Consider the following 23,820-nt stretch of genomic DNA (forward strand, 5'->3'; position numbering starts at 1 on the left):
AGGACGATGTGTTCGCAATCATCTGCCAAAGGTTTGGGGAAATTACACTGGACCTATTTGCCTACCCAACAAACAGCAAGCTCCCAAGGTTTTTCTTGAGCTTTTACAGCCCCCGGGCAGTCGGGTTGGACGCTCTGATGAAGAGGTGGCCGAATGGCCTTTTATATGCTTTTCCACCCCAGGTAATCCTACCCAAGGTGATGCAAAAGATAAGATGCTGCAAAGCAGAGTACCTCGAAGTCTGTGGTACACTGACCTAGTGCAACTGTCAGTAGAGCCACCACACTAGTGGCAGTTACCTCAGCCCATAGGGTTTCTGAGCTGGGTGTCTTGTCAGTCAGGAAAGAGCTCTGCCAGATCTCCCCCAACTATGTTTTGTTGCACACCAATCCTTCTTTTGTGCCAAAAATAAATTTGGCTTTTCACAGGTCTCAGAAACTTTTCATCTCATCTTTTTGTCCTGACCTGGCTAATGCTAAAGAGAAATCGTAGCATAAGCTGGGCCTTAGAAGGGCCATCAGTGTCTATCTAAAATGGACCAAGGGGCTTCGCAAACCAGAGTCCTTCATCTCCTTTCGTGATTATTCATTGGTAAAACGGTGTCTTCTTTCTCCTTGTAGAGGTGGATCCGTGCTTGCATTTCTCAGGCCTATACCTCTGCAGAAGTTCCTCCTCCATCTGGCATTGTGGCACACTCAATGCGCAGTGTGGCCACTTGGGCTGTGTTTTCTACACATGTGCCATTACTGGACATATGTATGGCAGCAACATGGTCGTGCCCTACTACCTTCGTGAGACATTACAAAATCAACACTCTGTCCTCTGCTGATGCTTCCTTTGGTAGGCAGATCCTTCAGCAGGTGGTAAAGACGTAGGACACAAAGAGAGGCCCCTCCCAGTGGGACAAGCTCATGTAGGTCCTGCTGTCAGATGCACTCCTTATCCTCTGCTGGAGACTGGAACATTGTACTTACCTGAAGAATGCATTCTCAGCAGGGATACGGAGTGCATCCACCCCACCCTTCTTTCTGCTAGTGGTTTTTCTCCAGTGACAGTGGTTTGTTGTTTGGAGACAGTACTCTGTCTCCTTGACCTCTTCTTCAGGCCTCTTCTGTTTGCCTAGCTTTTGGGCTATCTTTTTAACTGTTTTTAATGTATTAACATTCTCTGGTTTTTATACCCTATGCACCATTGGCTGAGTCAGACAGAACTGGGCTCTCAGGAGAAGCTCCTCCCACTCACAGGGGGAGGGCTACCCAGGGCTCTTGTTTTGATTTAACACTGTCTAGGAGTAAGTGATGAGGAGCAACCCGCTGTTGGATGCAGTCCATATCCCTGCTGAGAATGGACTCTTCAGGTGAGTACAATGTTACCGTTCTCAGCCTCCTGTTTCTAGTCCCAGTTGACTTTGTTCTGACTTTCCTTCTCTTGGCCCCATGTATTCTATGTGCTCTGTTACTACTAGGGCTGTGCTTCAGAGCATTTGAAGCTGAATAATACACACCACCTCATCAGAAGAGCTCAGAGGGTTCGACTCTGTTTACCAGGCAAGAAGCTCTTAAGTTTAATGCCTGGTCTAATTAGTCTAGAAATTTCATTGCCTGCCAGAGACAGTGGTCAATACTGTGCTGAGTATTGGGCGGAAAGAGACAATGGTCTGAGAGAGACTCCTGTCTGTAACCTTGGAGAAGCCACTGCCGGTCTGTGTAGACCAAACTGAGCTAGATGGACCAATGGTCTGACTCTGTATAAGGCAGCCTCCTATGTTCCTACCTTAGAGTCTGAGTACACACAGTCCTGGATAGCTTATTGCAAGGCTGCACAACTTAGGCCTTCCTCCAGATGTTGGACTACAACTCCTATAATCCCTGACTATTGGCCACTGTGCTGGGGATGTTGGTAGTCCAAAAACAACTGGAGGGCTGAAGTTCTACAACTCTGGTTTATAGGGTTAGTTCCTATGAAGTTCCTGGTTCAAGCTTGATATCCCCAATACCTGCACAAGCTGACAGAGAGATATAGGATCAGGAGACAGAGAGATGGATCTGAAGGCAAACTTGTGAATGTGAAATATCTGTGTGGAATGACCTTTAGTGATGCTTCTGATATTGCACTCTTGTCTTTTCAGGACTTAAGGTAGCAGAGAGAACATCAGTTCAGAATGAATGGATGGAGGAGAAAGTTCCAGTGATTGTTGCTACCATCAGTTTTGGAATGGGAGTTGACAAAGCTAATGTCAGGTATCTGTAGAAAACCCCCAAATATCAGAAATGAATAATTTATTATCCTTTAGGAACATAGGAGGCGGTCATATCCTGAATCAGACCATTGATCTATCTAGCTCAGTATTGTCTACACAGATGGGCAGTGGCTTCTTAAAGGTTACAGGCAGGAATCTCTCTCAGCCCTATCTTGGAGAAGCCAGAGAGGGAACTTGAAACCTTCTGCTCTTCCCAGAGTGGCTACATCCCAGGGCCTAGGGGGAATATCTCACAGTACTCATATGTGGTCTCCCGTTCAAATGCAACCAGGGTGGACCCTGCTTAGCTAATGGGACAAGTCATGCTTGCTACCACAAGACCAGCTTTCCACATTTCTTGTGGAGTATATTGCCCTGGCCTTTCTGATAGAAAGGATAGTTAAGGGTAAAAAAAGAAGCCTGTCACAGAGTGATTTGGATTTTGAATGTTATATTATTTTATATCATGCAGATTTGTTGCACACTGGAATATTGCAAAGTCTATGGCTGGGTATTACCAGGAGTCAGGAAGAGCTGGAAGAGATGGGAAACCAGCCAGTTGTCGCCTTTATTACTCTCGGGTTGACAGGGATCAAGTCAACTTCCTGATCAAGAAGGAACTTGCCAAGCTCCAGGTGAGAGTTTTATGCAGCATTATTCAAAGCATTTCTATATTTTTGTGCAATTAGCCTTCCTTAGATAATTGTTCATATACAGGCATCTAGGATGCGAAAAGTGTAGAGATATGAGTTGAGGAGGTGTATAAATGTATAAAATAAATAAATCTATAAATCCACTTGCCAGCTCACCGGTGGTACATGCCCCTAGCCCTCTGGTGAGCAGGAAGGACATCCAGTATCACACAGATCTTCTCATCACAGGTCTCATTTCCACTGCCATTTTTGAAAAGGTTGAAACAGGAATCCTTTCTGAGCAGAAGGAGAGGGCTCCCCCATTGCTTACCATTTCCATATCCCAGTGCAAAAGACAGAAGACCCATTTATCTCCTAAGCCTTCGGCCTGTGTGTCAGAAAAGGATCTGAGGGAAGAGAGGAGGATTGGGACCAACCACAAATGACCGGCTAATGACTTAAGTCTTTGTGGATCCTTTGTCTGTCTGTCTCTTCTCCCCCCAGCCCCACCATAAATGTTGTGAGCCAGTCTTGTCTATGCTAGTGTAAGTAGGATATACATTTAATAAATATATGGCAATGTGGAAGCTTTTGAATTTTGTCACTGCCACTTAAGAGGCAGTGGACTGCTCCACTGCAATGTTCATGGAAAAGTACTGGAGGCAAAAGTGAGATGAAAAGGGCAGGAAGACTTGGCTGCTGCACTCTTACACGGAGAAGAGGAAGAGCTTCAAAGGTTATGATTTTTCATAGCTATGGTACATCTGTGGAGTTGAAAAGAAATTAAATGCATATCTGCAAACTGAGATAAGGCAAGGTTATAAAGGAGTGGTTGCTTCTGAATGCAGTACTTCTGAGTATAGCTGGTCTTGCTTATTTGTCTTTGCCTTTTCCAGGAGACACGAGGTACCTTGAAAGAATCTGATAAAGCTGTGATGACAGACTTCGATGGAATGGTGGCCTTCTGTGAAGAATTGGGGTAGGTATATCTTGATGCCATATGGATTGGAAAAAAATACGTCTTTATTTCAAGGAAGTTCATACTTCCATAATGATATGGACATTCAGTGCGGTAAACTAATGATCTGGTAACCGGGATTAGTGTGTACATGCTAGCCCATGTGGACTATGTCATTGCCATTAGCACTTCTCTGCAAAGGTTCTGGCGGGTATCCATTCATGTTTTCTGGATTCTTTCATTAAACTCACACCTTTTTCTTTCAAAGAGAAGAAAATCCTAATGGCTTGATGCAGAAGTAATAGATTGAATATTTGTTTTAGAATCATAAGACCTCTTTTTTTTTTTAACAAGGTATTGAGTTTCATTGATGATTGATACTTTGAATAGAAGCTGAGAATATTCTACCCTTTGCAGAATCAGAGAGATGTTTTACAAGTTCTAATTACATTCAAGTATCATAGCTACACAAATTGCAACCTGTGCTAAACCAGGAATGCTGTACTTAAAACAAATAGTTATGTTGGAACCACCTGGCCTGCATTCTTGCACTGAAAATAGTGATCTATACTTTGCTAACAGGAGAAATTGCTTTTGTGTTAGCCCTCTGGATTTCCCTACCGCCTGTTTTTTGTTGGTTTGTTTGTTTTTTGCTATTGGAGCTTGCCACATTTTGCCAGTCATATGCAGAGTGCGGGCAGGAGACAACCATTGTTGGTTTGGATCTTTATTTTAATTTCTGGCAGATGTAGATGTCCCAATAAAAGTAATGGTGGTATGGTATGTTTAAAGAAGTAATATGCTTGATAGCTTTCACATGTTATGAGAACGATGGGTTAACTTCATCTATACTATGATAGAATAAGGCCAGATACAGAATATCATAGTCCCTAACTCTAGATTAATTAATTTTTTTAATGAATACTCTTTCTTGGTTCTGCAGTCTCAGTCTCAATCTTATAATGTGGGTTTAGAATCTCTGTTGTGTACCTAGACAGACACTTGGAGTTAAGGGCGTTATGAGTGTCTGGAACCAGTATCCAGATCCTGCCTTTTCCACTCTTTAATCACTCTGATTATGAGTATAAAGGGTGACTAGGCTGTTTTAAAAGATAATATTCTTCATTAAGTAATCTTGAGTATAAAGTGTAAAAAATTGATCTATGTATGTCTGAAATAGGAACATAGGAAGCTGCCATATCCTAAGTCAGACCATTGGTCGGTCTAGCTCAGTATTGTCTACACAGACTGGCAGCAGCTTCTCCAAGGTTGCAGGCAGGAATCTCTCTCAGCCCTATCTTGGAGAAGCCAGGAAGGGAACCTTCTGCTCTTCCCTGAGCGGCTCCATCCCCTGAGGGGAATCTCTTCCAGTGCTCACACATCAAGTATCCCATTCATATGCAACCAGGGCAGACCCTGCTTAGCTAAGGGCACAAGTCATGCATGCTACTATAAGAACGGCTCTCCTCTCAAAAAATGTTGGAATAAATGGGAAATCCTTGAAACAAAGCATAGATGACTGTGCTTAAGTCAATAATATAACTGTGGGAGACATGACCCACAAGACAAGTATCAGTTCTTGTAATGGTCTTCTGTAGTGGTTGCCTCATTTCAAGTGAGAGTGTTGATGTCTGCAACTTGAAAAAGGAGGATGGAATGGAAGAATAATTACGTTTTCTCAGAGACTAGCAAAAGCTTCAGTGATGACAGCATGTGCTTTTGCCAACTTGGGAACTATAGAATGATTTTTTGTTCTCAAAATCTATGAAATTGGAACAGGAATTTCAAGGATAAATGTTACTGGGGGAGTTTTATTAAACTGGAGTGGATTGCTTCTGAAATGTAACTTCTCTCACAATGTAGTTGATGGTTGCTGGTTTCCATTTTGGTAAATCATGACATCTTGCACTGCTATAGTGTAAGACCATGAGACAATGGGCATCAAGTGCATAATTTGGAACCAGAGTATCAATTTACTAGTAAATACTACTTGCATTGGACAAGCATAGATATGTTTCTCTGCCATCTGTTCATTTGATTGCTTTGTTCTAAGAGTGCTCCTTGCCGAGGCAGAGATCATGCCCCAATTTTTGAGGGGCAGGGGAGAAAACTGTTCCTGGTTTCTCTAGTAATGGTAGTGTGGTGGACTGTATGTGTAGCAAAATCAGTTTACTGTCTTTTTTTGAAGGTATGTTAACCATTTTGTAAGACCTATGCCCCTGAGCAACTCTCTTAATTGAGAGATGAGATGCATGAAAATGTTCTCCTTGAAATGAAGTCCGTGACTGCTCCTCAGGTTGTACTTTAAACTTCACTGAGTGTCAGGACAGGGAAGGGAGACTTATAAGTACTCACACCACACACACACACACACACACTTTTTTTTAAATTTGTTTTTTTATTTAATAAAACAAAGTTTTTTGAAATGTTAAAAAGATATTTGGAGATCTGGTGCAAGAGCTTAAAGAACCTGTGCCCAACCTTCTCTAAACAGCTTTCACAACATTAAAAGATGCATAGCAAGATGGCGTCAGGGATGAAAATTACTGACTAAACCACCTGTCAGGATTTTCATCAATCGTTTGGTCTTATCACCTTCCATCGGTCAGATGGAGGTCAGTATGTGTGTGGGGCTCCATCCTCCTCCTTGAGGTGTTAGTCTAGGGGGTCTTCAGACCCTGAAAAGTCTGGAAAACCCTGGATGAACAACTGGAGAGACCTTCCTGCAATCATCGGACCGAATGAAGAGAGGCTTCCACCACCTAATTACCGACGACCTGCTCTTTTCTTCTTATCTTTACTAATAAATCTCTGAGATTTTCACAGCCGTGAGTTTGGCAGATTTATGATGTTGCTGGTTTTTAAAAAATCTCTCTTTACTGAAAGCTTTTGCTTACTTTTTGCTATTTTTACTTTGCTGGAGATCTCAGTATTCCAATGCTAACAGCTTTCAGTTTTTGTCTTGAAGAATTTTTTGAAATGTCTGATATCCCAGCAGTTACTTATTTCTTATTTTATTCTTGAACTTTAAATTACTCACAGCATTATTTGGAGTCTATTAAGGGGTTTTTCTTCTTCTCTCTATCTCTTCGTGAACCTCCCCCACTTCCAACTTTCCAGCAGATAAGTATTTGCAATGGAGAAGAAGAATGGAGAAGACGACAGGCTTGGATAGAAGAATGGCTTGTTCTTTCTCTTTTGATTTGGTTCTGGTATCTTACCGTGTTTGCAGAGCCACATATCTAACCAGTTCATGTCTGTCTGGGGAGTAATGGCAGGAGAGAGGGCACGCCCTCAATTCCTGTCTGTGGCTTCCAGCGGCATCTGGTGGGCCACTGTGTGAAACAGGATGCTGGACTAGATGGGCCGTGGGCCTGATCCAGCAGGGCTGTTCTTATGTTCTTATGTCTTACAAAGCCCTACTTGGACAAACTCTGTTTACCTTCTTTCTGGGAGGATTTGTCTTTGACTGCTCTGAAAAGTTCCATTTACAGTTCCTTCTATTTGCACAGCTGACAAAGTGTTTTATGGCTGAATAATCACCCTTTCGTCATTAACTATCTACCCAAGCTCTGACTGGAGAAACGAAAGTGTTGGGACGGAGTTAGCTGAGACTGTGACTTTACTTTGAAGAATTCCATACCTCCTACTTGGCTGAGCTGGAGTGATGAAGATTTATAATAGAACAAACCTGAAAGTTTTAAATTTTTTTGAAAGTTTACTTGCTTCAGCTGTTTACTGTGTGTGTGTGTGTGTGTGTGTTAACAGTACTATTTGGCTTTTAGCTGCGGTGAGGTCTATGTGGAAGGATTTCAATTGGAGAGATTTCTTTGCGCAGAAGCTTTTTCTTAGGTATTTAAAGGTTACAGTCCTGGCACTTTTTGGTCTCTCCTGTATGGGAAAATGTCTCTGGACACAGTTTCTAAGATTTCACGTTAACCCTTTGCTGGGTGAGCGGGTAGATTCTCAAAGCCTCAAAGATTTTAAATGTTGACTCCCATTTTTTTCTTTGATGCATTTCTCTTTCTCTTTGACTTTTCAAGATATGTGATTAATTCAAGGTTTATTTTAGCAATAGCACTTACATTTATATACCGCTCTATAGCTGGAAGCTCTCTAAGTGGTTTACAATGATTTAGCATATTGCCCCCCAACATTCTGGGTACTCATTTTACCGACCTCGGAAGGATGGAAGGCTGAGTCAACCTTGAGCCCCTGGTCAGGATCGAACTTGTAACCTTCTGGTTACAGGGAGGCAGTTTTACCATTGCGCCACCAGGGGCTAAAGGTTTTAACTTTGAGTATAAGCATATATTGTACCTCATTAATTGGCTTGCCAATGTATTCCCTGTGTTCAATGCACTTTCTTCAATGTATTTCTGTATTGCTTTACCTCTTTTCCCCCTTTTCCTTTTCCTACCAAACAATATTTAGGGAATTCCATACAGGGTCCAATATTGAAATAACCTCAGCACTTAAAGTCTTAACCTAAGGAGTTAACACGTATCAGCATGACTGAAACTGAATTATATGTGATTATTTTGGGTTACATTTGTAGCTGTAACCCGGAAAATACCAAGACTTAACACTTGGCCCCTCAAGGCATTCCGTGTGTTCACTGTCCTTTATATTTTAAACAATAATTTAGGGAGTTCTAAATTAGGTCCAATATGGGTAACAAGCTAATCAGGAATTAAGTTGCATTGTGGGAACCCGATGGCCTAATAGACCTAAGGAATTGTCACATATATCTTCCTGTTTTTTCTTTTTTAGGGACATAATGAGAATGTATTAAGAAAGGGGGATTTATGGATGAATTGAGAATATCCTTGCAAACTTAATTTTTAGAAACAAAGTGTCGCAACAATGCAAACATTTCCAAATATATGGAACAGGATTATTGGTTTTTCCTTACCACAGGGCATTATCGTTTTAAAGGGATAAGAATGACAAGCAGCTGAAGGGAAGAAACTCTGTTTCTTCTATTAGTTTCAGTTTACTATTCCCTCCTCTCTTCCCACGGGTTTTTATTACTTGTTATGAATATCTGAATAATAATTATTATACTTAATAATAACACTTTGAGAAGTTTAGCTGAAAGCAAACAATTGGAAGCAAATTGTGAAGGATCAGATACATGTATACAGGGGATAATGTATTGCCATTTTTTTGCTCCCAGTTGTAGGTTACAAAGATCAGTCAAGGCTGAATTTTGTCCCCTCCATTTATCTCTCCGGTATGTTTATTTGGTTTTCATTACAGAGGAGTGGGACTACTAAAGGTTTAGCTGATCTCTGTTCATTATTTTACTATGGTTTTTGTATTCCAGTTTGCGATTGAATTTCATGGGCTGGTGGATATGTGGCTTTGTATTTATAACACACATATTACTTCTGGTATGCCAGAATTAGCGTTTTTTAACTCCTATTTTCCTCTCCATTGGATAATCTTTGTTGAAACCGTTTTGCATATATAGTTGCCCAATAATTAACTGAATTTAGGGGGAATGTTCCGTGAGTGTTCTAAACTCTACTCCCTCTGATGATTAGGTTTTTAGTCGAGCTTACAGACATTAACAAGCCTTCTCTGTGTAGCTGTTTGAATCTCCCACGGATTTTTTAGGAGGTAACCGAATGATTTTTGGAGGAGAGAGCTAGTATGAAGGGATTGAAGCAACTTAGGGTGTGATTTGAACACAGTGACATATAGAACTAACATATGTCTTGCCTGAGAGATCTTTCCCCTTTATTGTATGGATATTACAATATTATAAATGGTACTGAAGTGAACTTAATAATGTATATTAGGATATATTTGAGATATATTTGAAGTACACCTAAAATTACACATTTGTTTTTGAGCTCTTATGTAGGATCAATCTTTATTTAGATTCCTGTATTTGTTATCCATAACATTGAAATACATTTGGAAGAGAACTGTTCAGCACCTTGCTGGTAAAGTCTGCTGCAGTGGTTCCCATTGTAAATTGGTTATTCGGTTGGATAGAACAAGGCATTTAAAATTCTTTGAATTCATTTTTAGTTTGGCCAGAATCATGGATGACCTGTGATCATTCTAGATTGTCTCAGCCCACCAGCTTAACATATAAGTTAATATATTATATCTCTCATTTAATGTTGATGTGATGGAAAAGGCTTGAAGATCCATGATTTGTTTAGGAAACTTCCTTTGTTGAGTATTGGAGAATAACATACTACAAAACATACTTTATTAAATATATACATTACAAGACATAGTTATCCCACTTACTGAAAGTTTTAATAAATTTTGTTTCTTATGATTACTTATACAGGTCTTAATTCAGAAGTAGGACAAAATTAGAGCAAGGGGACTTATATTCCCCTCCCTATAGAATACAGAATCTTATCAATAATACCCAATATATTTTTTCTGTGTCTGTGATGTTCAAACCACAGAGTACTGGAGATGCTTTGCCCTGAGTTTGAAATAATTGTATCATATCTACTTTATATATCATAGTTGCATTGGCTCTCTCCTTCTCAAACCGTTAGTTAGTGGGATGATCAATCATGTTGGGACAGACTTTTTCTTTTCTAATTTCCCGTAGTGGAGTTCAAGATTCTTTACTGATCGCTGTTGATGTCTGATGCCTAGTTTAGGACCCTTTAGATTAAACTAACACTACTGCATTTTTTCTTCGTTTTGGTTTTGAAGGATAGACTTTGTATGTAAACTTATTTGGTCTTGTTGGAGTCTCAGAGATGTAACCTTTCTGTTTCTACTTGTAATACTAATAAAAGCAATTAAAAAAAATAAAAATAAAAGATACATAGCAGTTAAAGTAAAGTTGTGCTGTCGAGTTGGTGTTGACTTCTGCTGACCACAGAGCCCTGTGGTTGTCTTTGGTAGAATACAGGAGGGGTTTCCCATTGCCTTCTCCCATGCAGTATGAGATGATGCCTTTCAGCATCTTCCTATATCGCTGCTGCTTAATATAGGTGTTTCCCACAGTCTGAGAAACATACCAGTGGGGATTCAAACCGGCAACCTCTTGCTTGCTAGCCAATTCATTTCCCACTGTGCCATTAGGTGGCTTAGAGATGTACAAACAGATTCAAGCTCGAAACAGCTGTTTTAAGTGATTCAAACTCAAAATGAAAGGACCTGTTTTGAGTTCACATCAAAACAACCCTGATTCATGCTCAGATCTATTCAAGTGCCATTCTGAGTCCTGTTACTCCCCATTGCTGGTTGGTTTTCTGGCGCTAGCTGCCGATTGGATTGAGATCTCCTTGCTTCTTGTTTGGCTTGTTATTCAAATCAAGTGTTGTCATGGGCAACTTATGCTCCCATTGGCTGGGGGGGGGGCAGGACAAAGAAGGGAGTTTCACAATGCATTGAAATGTCGAAGGTGACTCTGGGCCGGAGAGAGCTCCTATGGTGTCTGTCTCTTGAAGAGGATAAGATTGGATCAAAGACTGCAGCAACAGAGTGGTGGTGGTGTTTAGTCTTGGCCTGTTTGTCTAGCCGAGTGAAGCTTGCTGTGCTTAATTCTCTTTCTGTTTTTATTTGCACTGCACAACTGCTTTCCTCCCCTGGCCCCATATATTTGTTCCAGGAGCCCCAATGGTTTTAACTGGGTGCTTCTGTGAATTATTTTTCTTATTTGGGTTTCTTTTTCTTCTTGCTTTGAGTCAGCCCCCAGTGGCTTTAATAACTGGGGTGCTGTGCTGATTTTTATTTTTTTCTTTTGAAGCCCAAAGCTGCACCTTTGCTGTTGCTGTATGCCTGGATTCATTTTTGTTTTTGTAGGCTGGTGTATTCTGCCTGGTGGAGCCTCTATCTGTTTCCCTTTCCCCACAAGAGATTTTTTTATTTGAATGTTTTGGGTGGGTGGGTGCCTGACTGGTACCCACCTGTCTCCCCCCCACCAGCTGTTGAGTCCTGGTGTATGCTCAGACCAAGAGTGCCTCTAAGAGCAACACCTGGCAGAATCCAGCCGAAGGTGCTGAAAGTCGCTAGCTGAAGATGCCCCGCCCCAGTCAGGTTATCTGAGAACAGTTTTATATAAATAGGGTTTTATTTAAATAGTTTGGGGAAGGGATTAGGTGGGTAGTGGCAGAACTGTAGGACAGGAGGGGTGTGTTAGAGAGGGCACAGTAATCCCCTGCCCTTTGTCTTCCCTTCCCTTGGACTTGCCACATTGTTGCTCACTCACTTTAAAAAAAAAAAAAAGACCCCCAATAAAGCATGCTTATTTGGGGTTGTTGTTTTTAAACATTTTCTAGCTTCTGTGTTTGTACTACAGTTCTATAGCACTGTCTGTGGCACAAACACAGTGCAATAGACCACCCCAACCCCACACGCTTAAAAACAAAAACAAAACACACCTGTGCTGCTTCTGTCCCCCCACCCATCAGAGTTAGGGCTTCATTTGTTTAAAAAACCCCAAGTTGTCTGAGAGGGTGAGAGGCAGAGCCAGGAGAAGATTGGCAGGCAGAGAAAGGGGTGATGCTGGTCGTGGTGGACGACTGCAAGAGGGGCCTACTCCCTGAGTTGTCCCCACTAATGTAGCTGTGCACAGGCTCTCCTTTCTGGAAGAGCCTGGTCCCGCAGAGCAGCTGCCTGTGACAGCTGGGGTAGAATTAGGAAGGAGGCCCTCCCTTATCAGGGAAGAAACTCTTCCTGAGGCAGCGGAGGAGGAAGAGGTGTCATCGACTGCTAGCCCAGCCAGATCACTCTCTCCATCCTCCCCAATTCCAACTGACAGTGCAGTCCCCGCTCCCCGTCTGAGACTGAGGAGGAGCAGGAAGATCTGGATAGTGATTCCGACAACACTCATAAAAATGGGTTCTGCGCCTGCGCAGACCTGCTTCAGGTATCCATTGCAAGCTCTTCGCAACGCCTTTAGCCGCCCCTGCGCGAGGGTGCAGTACCTCATTTTGGTGATTAGGCATCTCTCCCTTCAGTTTCTTTATGACTGCCTATGCGTTCAGACAGATCAGAAAATTTCTGTTCCTCAGCATTTTCAGATGGATTTACTGGATTAAAACTGACCTTTTGGACCGACTTAACTACTTCACCAGACAACCCTTGGACAAAACATAGAACTGAGTGATTAAAAAAAAAAAAGGAATCAGAACTTACATCTAATATACGGAAAGGTAAACAATGACAGCTTGCTTAGCGTTTTCGCCCTTACCCTCCAAAAAATCCAAATGAGCAAACAGCCTGCTGCTGTTGCCTCCTCAGTAGCAGGAGCGGGCTCCAAAGGTGGAAAGAGTGGCACCCACGAGAAGACCACCTTTAAAAGGTGCCAGGGCTGCCACGGCAAACTACCGTCAACAGACGGCCATAGTTTCTGTCTCCTCTGCCTGGGAGAGGGGCATACTGCCACAACTTGTGATATCTGTGCGGGTTTTTCTAAGCAAACCCTTAAGAATAGATTGGCACGCCTGAAAGTTGCCCTGATGGAGGATGCCCTACGCCCTACAACTTCGGGCTCGAGTACGGTCCTGGGAGCTGCCTCTACTGCGCAGTCTAAACTCCCGCGAAAAGGGGAAGAAATCTCATTGACAGCTCTTTTGACTTCGAAGCCAAGCTCCACATCGACAGGTGAGCCGCCTAAGAAAAAGAAGTCCCACCATGTAAAGCCAAAAGAGACTACGCCGTCTCCATCTGGTTTACAGCAGACTCGCTTACGGCATCGAGCGGTTTCTTTATCGCCCGCTCCAACGCCACAACTTTCGCCTTTGCTCTCCACGTTGATGTTGATAGAGCATGCCCTGAGAAAGCGCTCGGCATCAAAGGGACGCAACTCATCCAAACACGCCACTGAATCAAAGAACCATACGTCGACTTCGAGAAGCCAAGCGTCGACATCGACAGCGGGTGGCTGTGTTTCAACTTTGCAGGAACACACTTCATTTACAGGCGTTCAGAGTGAGGTTGCCCTCGAGATCGAGGTAGAGCCTATCAGTAACGAGCTACCATCTACATCAGGCGCCGCTACTGAGGCTGTGGATAGCCCTGTGAATGGACAAGAGAATGCCTTATTGACACTCCTTCTTCACTCAAAGGAAACTACTCCCTCCAACTCTACCTTTCAAGGATTTTTGCATCCAGGATTAGACAGAGAAGATGAGGATCAGATAGAGGATATCAATCCTCTATCGATCATCCCTAAAATGCCAGAAATTGGGGGGCTACTCCCCACTGGTGGATGGGGACCAACAACCCTGTCACCGGAGGAATACTCCTTGTGTAGGCAGTGGCAGGAACAGCGACAGCAGCGCACTAATTCCAGAACACAAGTCACACCAAGGAGGGACCCACTACTGCCTACCCACGACTCCCTGACACAACCCCAACTGGCAAGGACTGTGGCAATACAGACGGCAATGCCTCTTGCTGCAAGAACCATATCGGTTCAGACAGCCACGCGGAGGAGCATCCCTCCTCAACCCACATTGTTGCCTACAGGGTCAGAGAGGTGAACTGATGCTCCGGTATAACCAGGCTCTACATCTCGTCCTCCAATAGCCTACCCACCTGCTTCTGACTCCTCTGAGGATGAAGATGACGAATCAGATTCCACAAGGGGTGACTCTGAACCCTCCTTACCGGATCCATCCTTACCGGATTTACCATTGGAGGTCCCTCCTTCCTTATCGGTCTTGCCAAATGAACAACTGAATACCTATCATCAACAGGTGACTGAAATGGCAGAAGTTCTTGGCCTGGAATTATGCCCAAAGACCACAGAACTTGATGACCCTGTCTACAACTTCATGAAAAAGATGCCTGGTCTGCAATCCATTTATCTACCAATGCTGCCAGTCATTACGAATGCAGCTCAGTCCACTTGGGACGTATTGCAGACATCTACTCCAACATCAAAGAAACTGGAGACACTGTATCGCATCCAGGAGGCCGACAATGTCTACCTTCATAAGCACCCGGCTCCTAACTCTTTGGTGATAGACTGCGCTTCCACTTCCAAGTCAGGAAGACGTTATACCACACCGGCAGACAAAGAAGATCGGAAGTTAGACGTCTTGGGGAGGCGCACATACTTCACTGCTTGCCTATCGATAAAAATCACCAATTATGTAGCCTCTTTGGCCAAGTACACACACTGCTTGTGGAAGAGGTTGTATGAAGAAAGAGCCAACCTCTCTCCTGAGGAATTCAAACAGAAGTTTACAGATGGACAACACTACGGCGGTGGGGTACATAAACAATCAGGGGGTCACAGTGTCCATGTCTCTTTGCCACCTAAGCCTTCAAGTTTGGAATTGGTTTATTGCCAGGGGGATCCACCTTCAGGCCATCCACATAAAGGGCTGAGACAATGTTCTGGTGGATGCGTTGAGCAGAGACAAGACTTTATATCAACACAAATGGGAACTACACCCGCAACTAGTACGCGAATTATTTCAAACATGGTCAACACCAATGGTGGACCTTTTTGCTGCAGTCGACAACAAGAAGTGTGCACAGTACTGCTCAAGGATGGGTCTCGGGAAAGGTTCAAAGAGAGATGCATTCCAGTTCCAGTGGACTCAGAGTGTCTTCTATTTATACCCGCCATACCCACTCCTGAACAGGGTGGTGGCTAAATTGATACAAGACGAGACCAAAGCCATAGTCATTGCTCCGTGGTGGCCAAGGCAACCTTGGTTTCCAAGACTATGGAATCTGGCGGGCCTCAATTACAGAAGACTACCACAGAGACTGGACCAGATAAGTCAGGCAGGGGGAGAACTCCTTTATGCGAACCTATCCACTCTCAAGCTCACAGCTTGGAAAGTAGGCTTCTGAAACGCATTCTTATTAATAACAGGAAGGAGTCCACAAGCTGCCACCATCCGCCACCATTTATTTATTTTTTGAATTCTCGCCCAATGCCAAGAGCTCTCACAAGAGTTCCTCCGCCAAATTCAGGACACGCATGCCAGCTAAGAGAATTAAATATATAGATACTGGTTACAGATGTTTACATAAATGACTGTAGGCAATTGAAGATCATTATTATCAAATGTTTTGCAGCCTTTTTACAGTGTCCCATTAAAAAATGCAGAAAGTGTGTGGGGAGGTACTTGTTTTAGTGATTATGAAGGTGCCTGAAAATCAGGGAGACACTTTTTGACCCTGCCTTAATAATAATTTGGAAGATTAAATGAATTATGTGCATAAAATCAAATGTGGAGTGGGGTGTGTGCATGTAATTGGAACACAAGAAGAAATTACAGGCTATCTAGTTCTACTTGAACATTTGTCTATATTATTAGGTTTTGTAAATGGCAGAGTTATATTTAAAGGAAGAGGATTGATGGTTCTGTTGACAACCACCACCAATTAATTAAAATAATGTTTAATTGGAAATTGGGGGCCAATCAGTGTTTAGCCCAGTTTTAGAATAATATGTACATGGCTAAATTAAATATACTGCTGGAAGATAAGGAAGACAAATGTACAATTTTCTTGAAAATTGTGTTTGCTTTTAGTAATTCTGGTGATGCAGGAGGTGATTTGAATGATGTATATCCAGTCTACCAGTGTATTGAACTCTGCTGCCTTCTGAATCTTTAAAGTTCAAATTTTATTTTTTTGTGAAAAGATGGCAATTTGACCAAGCTTCCTTTGCAAAAGAAATCCTTGAATCCAATGTTTGGTGGATAGTTGGTTCTGTAATGCACATTGAATTTGGCTTAATTCCTCACATAATAGCTAGTTATGTACGTTTGTTAGTGTCCTTGGCAGCAATTTCCTCTGTAATTTTAGTACATGTGAAATAGAGGACACAAGAAGCAACAATCTTCTTCACTGCTTCGTCATTCTGTGTGAGCTGATTACAATATTGCATTCTTGAAATTCAGAAGTCCAGGCTGTTCATGCTGTTTTAATTGGGATTTTATTTATTCCTCGGAGCTGAGCAGCACCCAAAGATGGCAGCAAACAAGAGAAGGGCAATGATGACAGTGAAGAATGAAACTATCACCACCAGTCCCCCAAGAGCCCAATCATCTGTCTGAATCCGGGTTTTCAGATCTTCCAGAACTTGAGAAACAGTTTGCAGTTGAGCCAACATTGTTGCCAGGCCCTGGAGAATTAAAGGTTCATGGAGGAAATGAGATACATACTTTTCAGCTTGTTTCCTGCCTTTCCTATTGGTTTCTCAGAAATGCAGGCATACCCATCTGTCCCTTTTCCTTGTAAGAACACAACCTAATGAAGATTTAAAGACCCAGGAAATGATGCCCACAAAAAAAATAGTGATGGTTTCTGTAGGATATATTTAAAGCCTTTTCAGCTGTTTGTCATTTGGAAAGTGAGATCTCATCCTGCAGTATCCACAGCTAATTTGGTTCTAGTTACAGTGCTTTCCCCATAATTGTCCATAATTGTTAAAGATGCTAAACTGCATTTTATACATAGAATCTATTGAAACAAAAAAGTTATTAAGCTACCTAACGTGTGTTGTATTATTTAAGTGAAAAGAGTTCACCTTAGTAAGGGAGAAATCTAGCTCTATGCTTGCTCAAGTAATACTTTTCGAATTTTTAAATCCATGGTCACCAGAAATAGCAGTGTACTTACACTCCTCATAAAAGTGTGTTCAGACTTGTTTTCTAACAAACCTGACTGGTTTGCAGAACTTGTGTCACCACAATATGATGTGATGGTAGCTGCTAGAAAAAAAAGTATCTTAAAATATAGATAACTCTATACCTGTCTAATCTGAAATAAGTCCCACTGAATTTAATAACTGTGTATAGGATTGCAGCCTAAGAAAAATGATGGATGATGGGAGTGTTGATTATTAGCTAACAGGGACAGATCCTATGTAGACTGCCAAAACCCAGCAGTGGACTCCAGGAAACATTACTCCCCTACTTGCTCTGTCTCTTCCACTTTTACCCTGTAGCATACAGAAATGGCTTCTATTGAAGATGTACTGCACAGTCTGATTCCATAAGGTCGTTAGACACCCCCCCACACACACACTTCTTTTTGCCATAGCAGTAATGGAAATGGTGTGGCTGAATGGTGATTCTTTATGAGAATTACCTATAGGTTACTAATACATTTCAAGATGGTGCCTCCTGTTTATTTGACCCAAACAAAATAGACCTTTCATATTTAGCAGTATGCATATTACTCTACAAATGTAATTTTTTTCATGTTATTTTTGTGCGCATATGAATTGATGCTAGACTTTAGTTCAAAAAAGACTTTTCTTCCTGTAAAGTGTTTAACATTTCAGAGTATTTGAGTATTTGTGGACAGGTTCTTTAAGTGTTAAAGACCCAGACAGAAATTTCCAAAGCAACTGTGGCTGAAATTAAGAGTTTGCTGCCTTAAACCTCATAGGATTGTAAAGGACTGAGCTTTTAGTCACCTTTCAAATTGGATTGCTTACAAGCCTATTGTTATGACATCTAAATAAAGCTTGACATCTCTTTGGAAGCAGCTTGTAGTTTTTAATTCCCCTGTTATGTTATGTTCCCAGTGAAAGGATATGTGGATTACTTCCTCATTTTACATTTGCTGCTGTGCAGAAAGATTGAAGTAATTGGCGAGCGGAAAGAATGAAACCTCAGCTAAATTTTGGTGTGTATTTGTCGAGCCTTGCTTTCTGAATTTTGTCCTAAACACTGCATGAAATGAGAAGGGATTAGAGAGAATGCAACTTGCTTCTCCCACACAAAGCCATGCTCAGTTCAAATCTCTGAGACACGCTCCAGTTCTCATTTGTCTCCCCCAACAGCAAAAATATTTAGATAATGCTTCCTTGTTAGAATAGAAAGTTTGTTTTTTCCAAGGTCATTTACGTATTAGTGTAGTCAACCAGATTAATAAAAGTAGAAGCAGCAAAAGGCTGCCTCTTGGAAAATTCATCTCTAAGCCCTCAAAGCACCCCCCCCCCATTATGACAGCAACTGTTCCACAGAAATAACCTGGAAATAGGCCCCCATGAGGCAGGCTGGCTTTTACGACACAAAAGAGACCTAATAGTGATTTGAGTAAATTTGGAAACTCAGAAACCAAGAAGGTCTCTGTTCTCACCTGAAGCTGTGTGTAGTTTCCCTCTCTGAGACTCTACCAGACGGCTTTCTGGGAGGACTTTTAGTTGTGCTATTAGCAAATGAGTAATGTCTAATATGTCTGTTGGTACTCTAGCAAATCATTAACTCTGCTAGTAGATTTCTTTCCGTAGAAGCTTCTGGGAGGGTGAAATATATCTCTTGCCCTGAATTGTATAGGTCAGAGGCTTTACTTTCTCTGCAGTTTGGATTGATTAATTCATCTCCAAAGTTCAGTCATACTTGGTTTTGTTTTGAAGAAGGCATACTGGAGAACCTGCAGGCTAAAATACAGTTGTGCGTTCAGTCTGCTAGCGGGTTATGACCTTGGGAATACTGGCTGATCGTGCTTCTTGACTATTATTCTGACTACAAAAGTTGGTTGGACAGTTTGGCATATAGGTGGGCAGTTCTTCATAATACAGAAATAAGAATTGCCTTGCTGGATCAAATTGGTGTTTTCAACACTGGTCCTCCAGATATTCTTGAAAAGCTTGCCACCAGAACACAGTGAAGCACTGTTGTCTTGTTTTTGGCACCTGATGATCTGAGAGATTCTGCCTTGGTTCATGGGGAAACTCTTTAGCAATGACGACGGATAGCCACTGAATTTTTCTTACCCTCTTTTGAAGTTGTCTGTCTGTCATAGTTTTTTTGGCCTTAGCCCATTCCCAGTCAGTTTCATTGGATCACTTCAAATTCTAGTTAAGAGAGAATAATTCATCTTTTCATTTTTTCTACATCTTTCATAATGCTATAAAACCTTCTTTAGCCTGTTGTTTCAAACCTCAAGTCACCTTGTAGCAAAGGTGCTTTAATTCCCATGAACATTTTAGTAGTTCTTTTCTATACCTTTTCCAGCTCTATATCACTTTTGTGATGAGACAACTAGAACTATGTACTGTATTTCTAATGTGGTTATAGGTGTGTACAATGACATTATATTTCTGCTCTTACTTTCAGATCCTTTTAGAATAATTTTTGACACATAATCTGCTCTTTGCTTTTCTTTTCTCTTTGCTGCTGTAGCACAGAGCTGATATTGTTAGTTAATCTTGTGCAATGATTGCAAGATCTTTTCCTGAATTGTTAGAGCTAGTTTAAAACACATCAAGCTGTTGGTGAAATTAGGATTTTATTGCTATGGTTTTTATTAGGATTTTATTGCTATCTTAGAGATCTCCTTCTTCTACATGATCCCCACTGCACATTAAGCTTATCTGAGGAGGTCCATCTCCAGTTACTACTGGTTCATCTGGTGGTGACTCAGAGGCAGTCCTTCTCTGTAGCTGCTCCTGGGCTATGGCATGCACTCCTGGCAAAAATCCGTAATTTGAGTTCATTGCTGTCTTTCATGCTTTAATGACAACGGGTACAGCAACCAGCCTCAGAATTGACAATGAAGACATTGAAGTGGTGGATAACTTCTGCCTTTTAGGATCGACTGTCAACAGTAAGGGATCCAGCAGTCAAGAAGTATGCCGCAGGGTTAGGTTTGCAATGAAGGCCTTGGAAAGGATATTTAGATGCTGTGACATGTCGACACCTACAAAGATTAGAATCGTTTGGACAATGGTTTTCCCTGTGACACTCTATGGATGCAAAAGCTAGACTTTAAAGAAGCAAGACAGAAAAAGCATTGACACTTTTGAACTTTGGTGCATGAGAAGACTTTTGAGGATACCATGGTCAGCCAGGAAAACAAACAAATGGATCATAGAGCAAATCAATCCAGAATTTTCACTCGAGGCACAAATGACCAGGCTCAAATTATCATATTTTGGACACATTATGCGAAGACCCAGCTCCCTTGAGAAGTCCATAATGCTGGGAAAAGTTGAAGGAAAGAGAAAAAGACCAGCAGCCAGGTGGATGTACTCGATCACGACAGCAATGAATGCACCACTGAGAGACCTTAAAGGCCAAGTTGAAGACCGATTATCCTGGAGAGAATCGATCTATGTGGTCACTAAGAGTCGACACCGACTCGATGGCACTTAATCAGTCAATCAACTGTCTTTCAGGAGAGCCCTTAAAACCTATTTGTTTGCCCTTGTTTTCCAGGGTTTTTAGCTGTTTGAATGTTTAATTGGTTTTATTCTGTTTTTACAGTTTTGATTTTAATTGTTTTGTTTTTATTCTGTTAGAAACTACCCTGAGTCATTTTGGAAGGGTGGTATGTAAATTGAATGAATGAATGAATGAGATGGGTTTTCTTGCCCAGTGTGTGTCACTTTACACTTATCTCACTGGCAGGCGTGGAGCCAGTCAAATGGTGGCATGTGTCCGGCGCTGCCCGGCAGCCCCTCTAGTGACGCCCTTTGCACATGATGCCATGTGGCTTGGGCTCTGGAGAGCCCCGAGCAAGCTCTCTGGTTATTTCAGGCAGCGTTTGCTGCCTGACAGCATTTATTTCCCTTTCTCTCCGTTGCTGGAGGGAGAGAAAGGGAAATAAATGCTGTCAGGCAGCAAGCACTGTCTATAATGACCAGGGGAGAGCTGACTCAGGGCGCTCTGGAGCCCAACCCACGCCCCCATGCTTGTGATGTCACATACAAAAGGGGCATGGCCCGGACTCCGGAGTGCCCCTCGCTGGAGGGAGAGAAAGGGAAATAAATTCTCTTAGGCAGCAAATGCTGTCTGAAATGACCGGTGGAGAGTTTGCTCAGGGCTCTCTGGAGTCTGGGTGGGGGCGGGGGAGAGCTTGCTCAGGGCTCTCTGGAGCCCGAGCCATGCCCCCATGTGGGCTTCGGCAGCCTCTTTCATTTGCGGTCCTGTTCGGTCAATGGTGGCTCCACCCCTGCTCACTGGCCATTCTGTTGTCCATTCACCTGGTTCAAAGAGATCACTTGGAAGTATTTCATAGTTTGGCTGGAATTTTCTTACCTGAATAATCCAGAGCATGTCATCTGCAGCCTTGAGTTCAACCCAGCACCTCACTTAGGGTTGCTAGCTAGGGACTTTTACAAACGACATGCAACTATTTGGGGGACCCAATGACTTCTTTTGCATTAGGAGGCATAGAGACTATTTGGGGGAACAAATAACTTTGTTTGCATGTGTTGTGCTGTCTGAAGTTCTGGGGAGCAGCTGGAACGTTTTGTTCGCTCAGGACACTTTGCTCTCACGAGCAGCTTCTCTTCCTCTGTCTCCTTCCCCTGCCAGCATCCTACTGACCATCCATCCAGTGGGGAAGCCAGAGGGGAGGTTCTGCTTCAGTGGCAGGTAGCAGAGCCATGTGATGCAGGAGCACAGATCGTGCAGCTCGATTGCTTCATGTGGTGGTGGTCACAGTGAGGTTAGAACTTTACTCAGTTAGCTGACTAACTTTACTCAGTTAGCAGCTACCCCTGCTAACTGAGTAAAAAGGCACCTTTTTAAAGTGGTGAGAGAGAGAGCGTGGACAAAAACCAGACCACCACAGAACAATATTATAACTATGGGATTGCTTTCTATTGTCCAGTATTTCTGGTGCTGTGGAGTACAGAAGAGAAAAGCTGTGCATCCTGTCTGTACGATTGCTTTCCCATCCCTGCTCTCCCCAAAAGGGAGTGGCTCCTGAAACAGAGCACACCCACAACAAGTATGCCAGTGTTCCTTGCCAGAAGAATCTTTTGGAAGTTTTTTTAAAAAACCAGAAGTTAAAATATGTATATGGGGTAAACAGCAATGCTCCAGGAACAACTTCAGTGTTGGCTTAAAGTAGGCCCACATACCCTGTGATCTACCAAGCCAAATACAGAGCAGCAGACACCATGTATGGCAGCCCACTAGGAGCTTGATAAGCCTTCTGTTTTTGCAGCTTGGGACTGTAGAAACAAAGGGGACATTGAGCACCTGGCAGGTCATGATACATGGTTGGTGGGCTGCATAAAGCTTGGAAGGTCAAAAGTGAGGTAGGTCTGGCTCAAAACACGGGGTATAAAGAAGTCCCATATGAAACTGCTGAACTGGAATATTGTGTATCCTGTTACCCTGTTCAGATCAAGGGTGTGGAACCATGGCATACAGCATAACCAGGTACCTGTGATCTTATATTGGTTGCCGAGCCCATGTGACTGCTTCCTACTGTTAATGGAGCAGTGTAGGTAACACACAGATAGGTTCTCAGCACTGTATTTGTGAGCAACTGCACACTATCAGTGATACTTTACTAATGTAATTATTGACCTTAACTCTCCTTACTAATGTATATGACTCATATGAGGCAAGCAGGCCTGAACCACACATCTTTCAACATGATTGCATATTCAAAGGTGACAAGAGTTCACAATACTCCATGATCCCCCTTCTTATCTAGTATTATTGTCCTAGCCATGTAATGTTAGCCTTGAGCATCATTGCCTAAATAGATGGGCAGAGGAGAAAGACGTATTCATGGTTGGCAATATAGCTGATATCAAGCTGCTGTTACATTGCTCTGAAAACTGCTCTGCTTTTTTACTCTCTCCAGTTGTTTAATATGTGACAGTTGGGAAGCATTTGCACAATAAGCTCAAGCATGTTAGACTAGATGCTTCAGCCTTGCAACTGGGCAGGAGGAGGAACATTGTGCAATTTTTTCAGGAAAACAAAAGGCTTGTGTCAGTGGGTGAATCTTGCAAATAAGTGACCTTTTATCTTCGTTGGAAGGATGAAATGCAAAGGTTGTTCACCTAATCACCAGTTGTATCATCTGATGTGTTGATATCAGAAACAGCCAAGTTTGATCTAACCATTGCACTGAAGGCCAAAACCAAGTAGATCTGTCACACGAGAGAGTGGCAAGAGGGATTTTTCACTGCTTGTAATCTTGAAATATGTTGGCTGGGGAGGAGAGTGCTTCAGTTGCTTCCTACCACTGATTAAGCCTTAATGGCTATTAAGCAATGATTGTTTCACAGTGGCATCCAGCAGGTCCTTTCTGCTTGTTCTGCCCAG

The 23,820-nt window shown here is 42.4% G+C and overlaps 1 protein-coding gene and 1 long non-coding RNA gene across 7 annotated transcripts in view; one reads left to right on the forward strand and one right to left on the reverse strand.

Annotated features, from left to right (window-relative positions):
- The window catches only part of RECQL5 (RecQ like helicase 5), a 111,271-nt gene that overhangs the window by 18,470 nt on the left and 68,981 nt on the right, over nt 1–23,820 (forward strand). For all 6 annotated transcript variants that reach the window (XM_053301466.1, XM_053301464.1, XM_053301465.1 and 3 more), the window contains 3 exons: nt 2,129–2,240; nt 2,712–2,874; nt 3,768–3,850. In XM_053301466.1, coding sequence (XP_053157441.1) covers nt 2,129–2,240; nt 2,712–2,874; nt 3,768–3,850 — 358 coding nt within the window. The remainder of the gene's footprint in view (nt 1–2,128; nt 2,241–2,711; nt 2,875–3,767; nt 3,851–23,820) is intronic.
- Nucleotides 15,676–18,947, reverse strand: LOC128347199 (uncharacterized). The gene is made up of 2 exons (XR_008317441.1): nt 18,884–18,947; nt 15,676–16,916 (listed from the first exon to the last, which is right to left on the reverse strand). It is a non-coding gene; the product is annotated as an uncharacterized LOC128347199 (long non-coding RNA).

The sequence above is a fragment of the Hemicordylus capensis genome, chromosome 2 (genome assembly GCF_027244095.1).
Source record: "Hemicordylus capensis ecotype Gifberg chromosome 2, rHemCap1.1.pri, whole genome shotgun sequence".
NCBI classification, from domain to species: Eukaryota; Metazoa; Chordata; class Lepidosauria; order Squamata; family Cordylidae; genus Hemicordylus; species Hemicordylus capensis.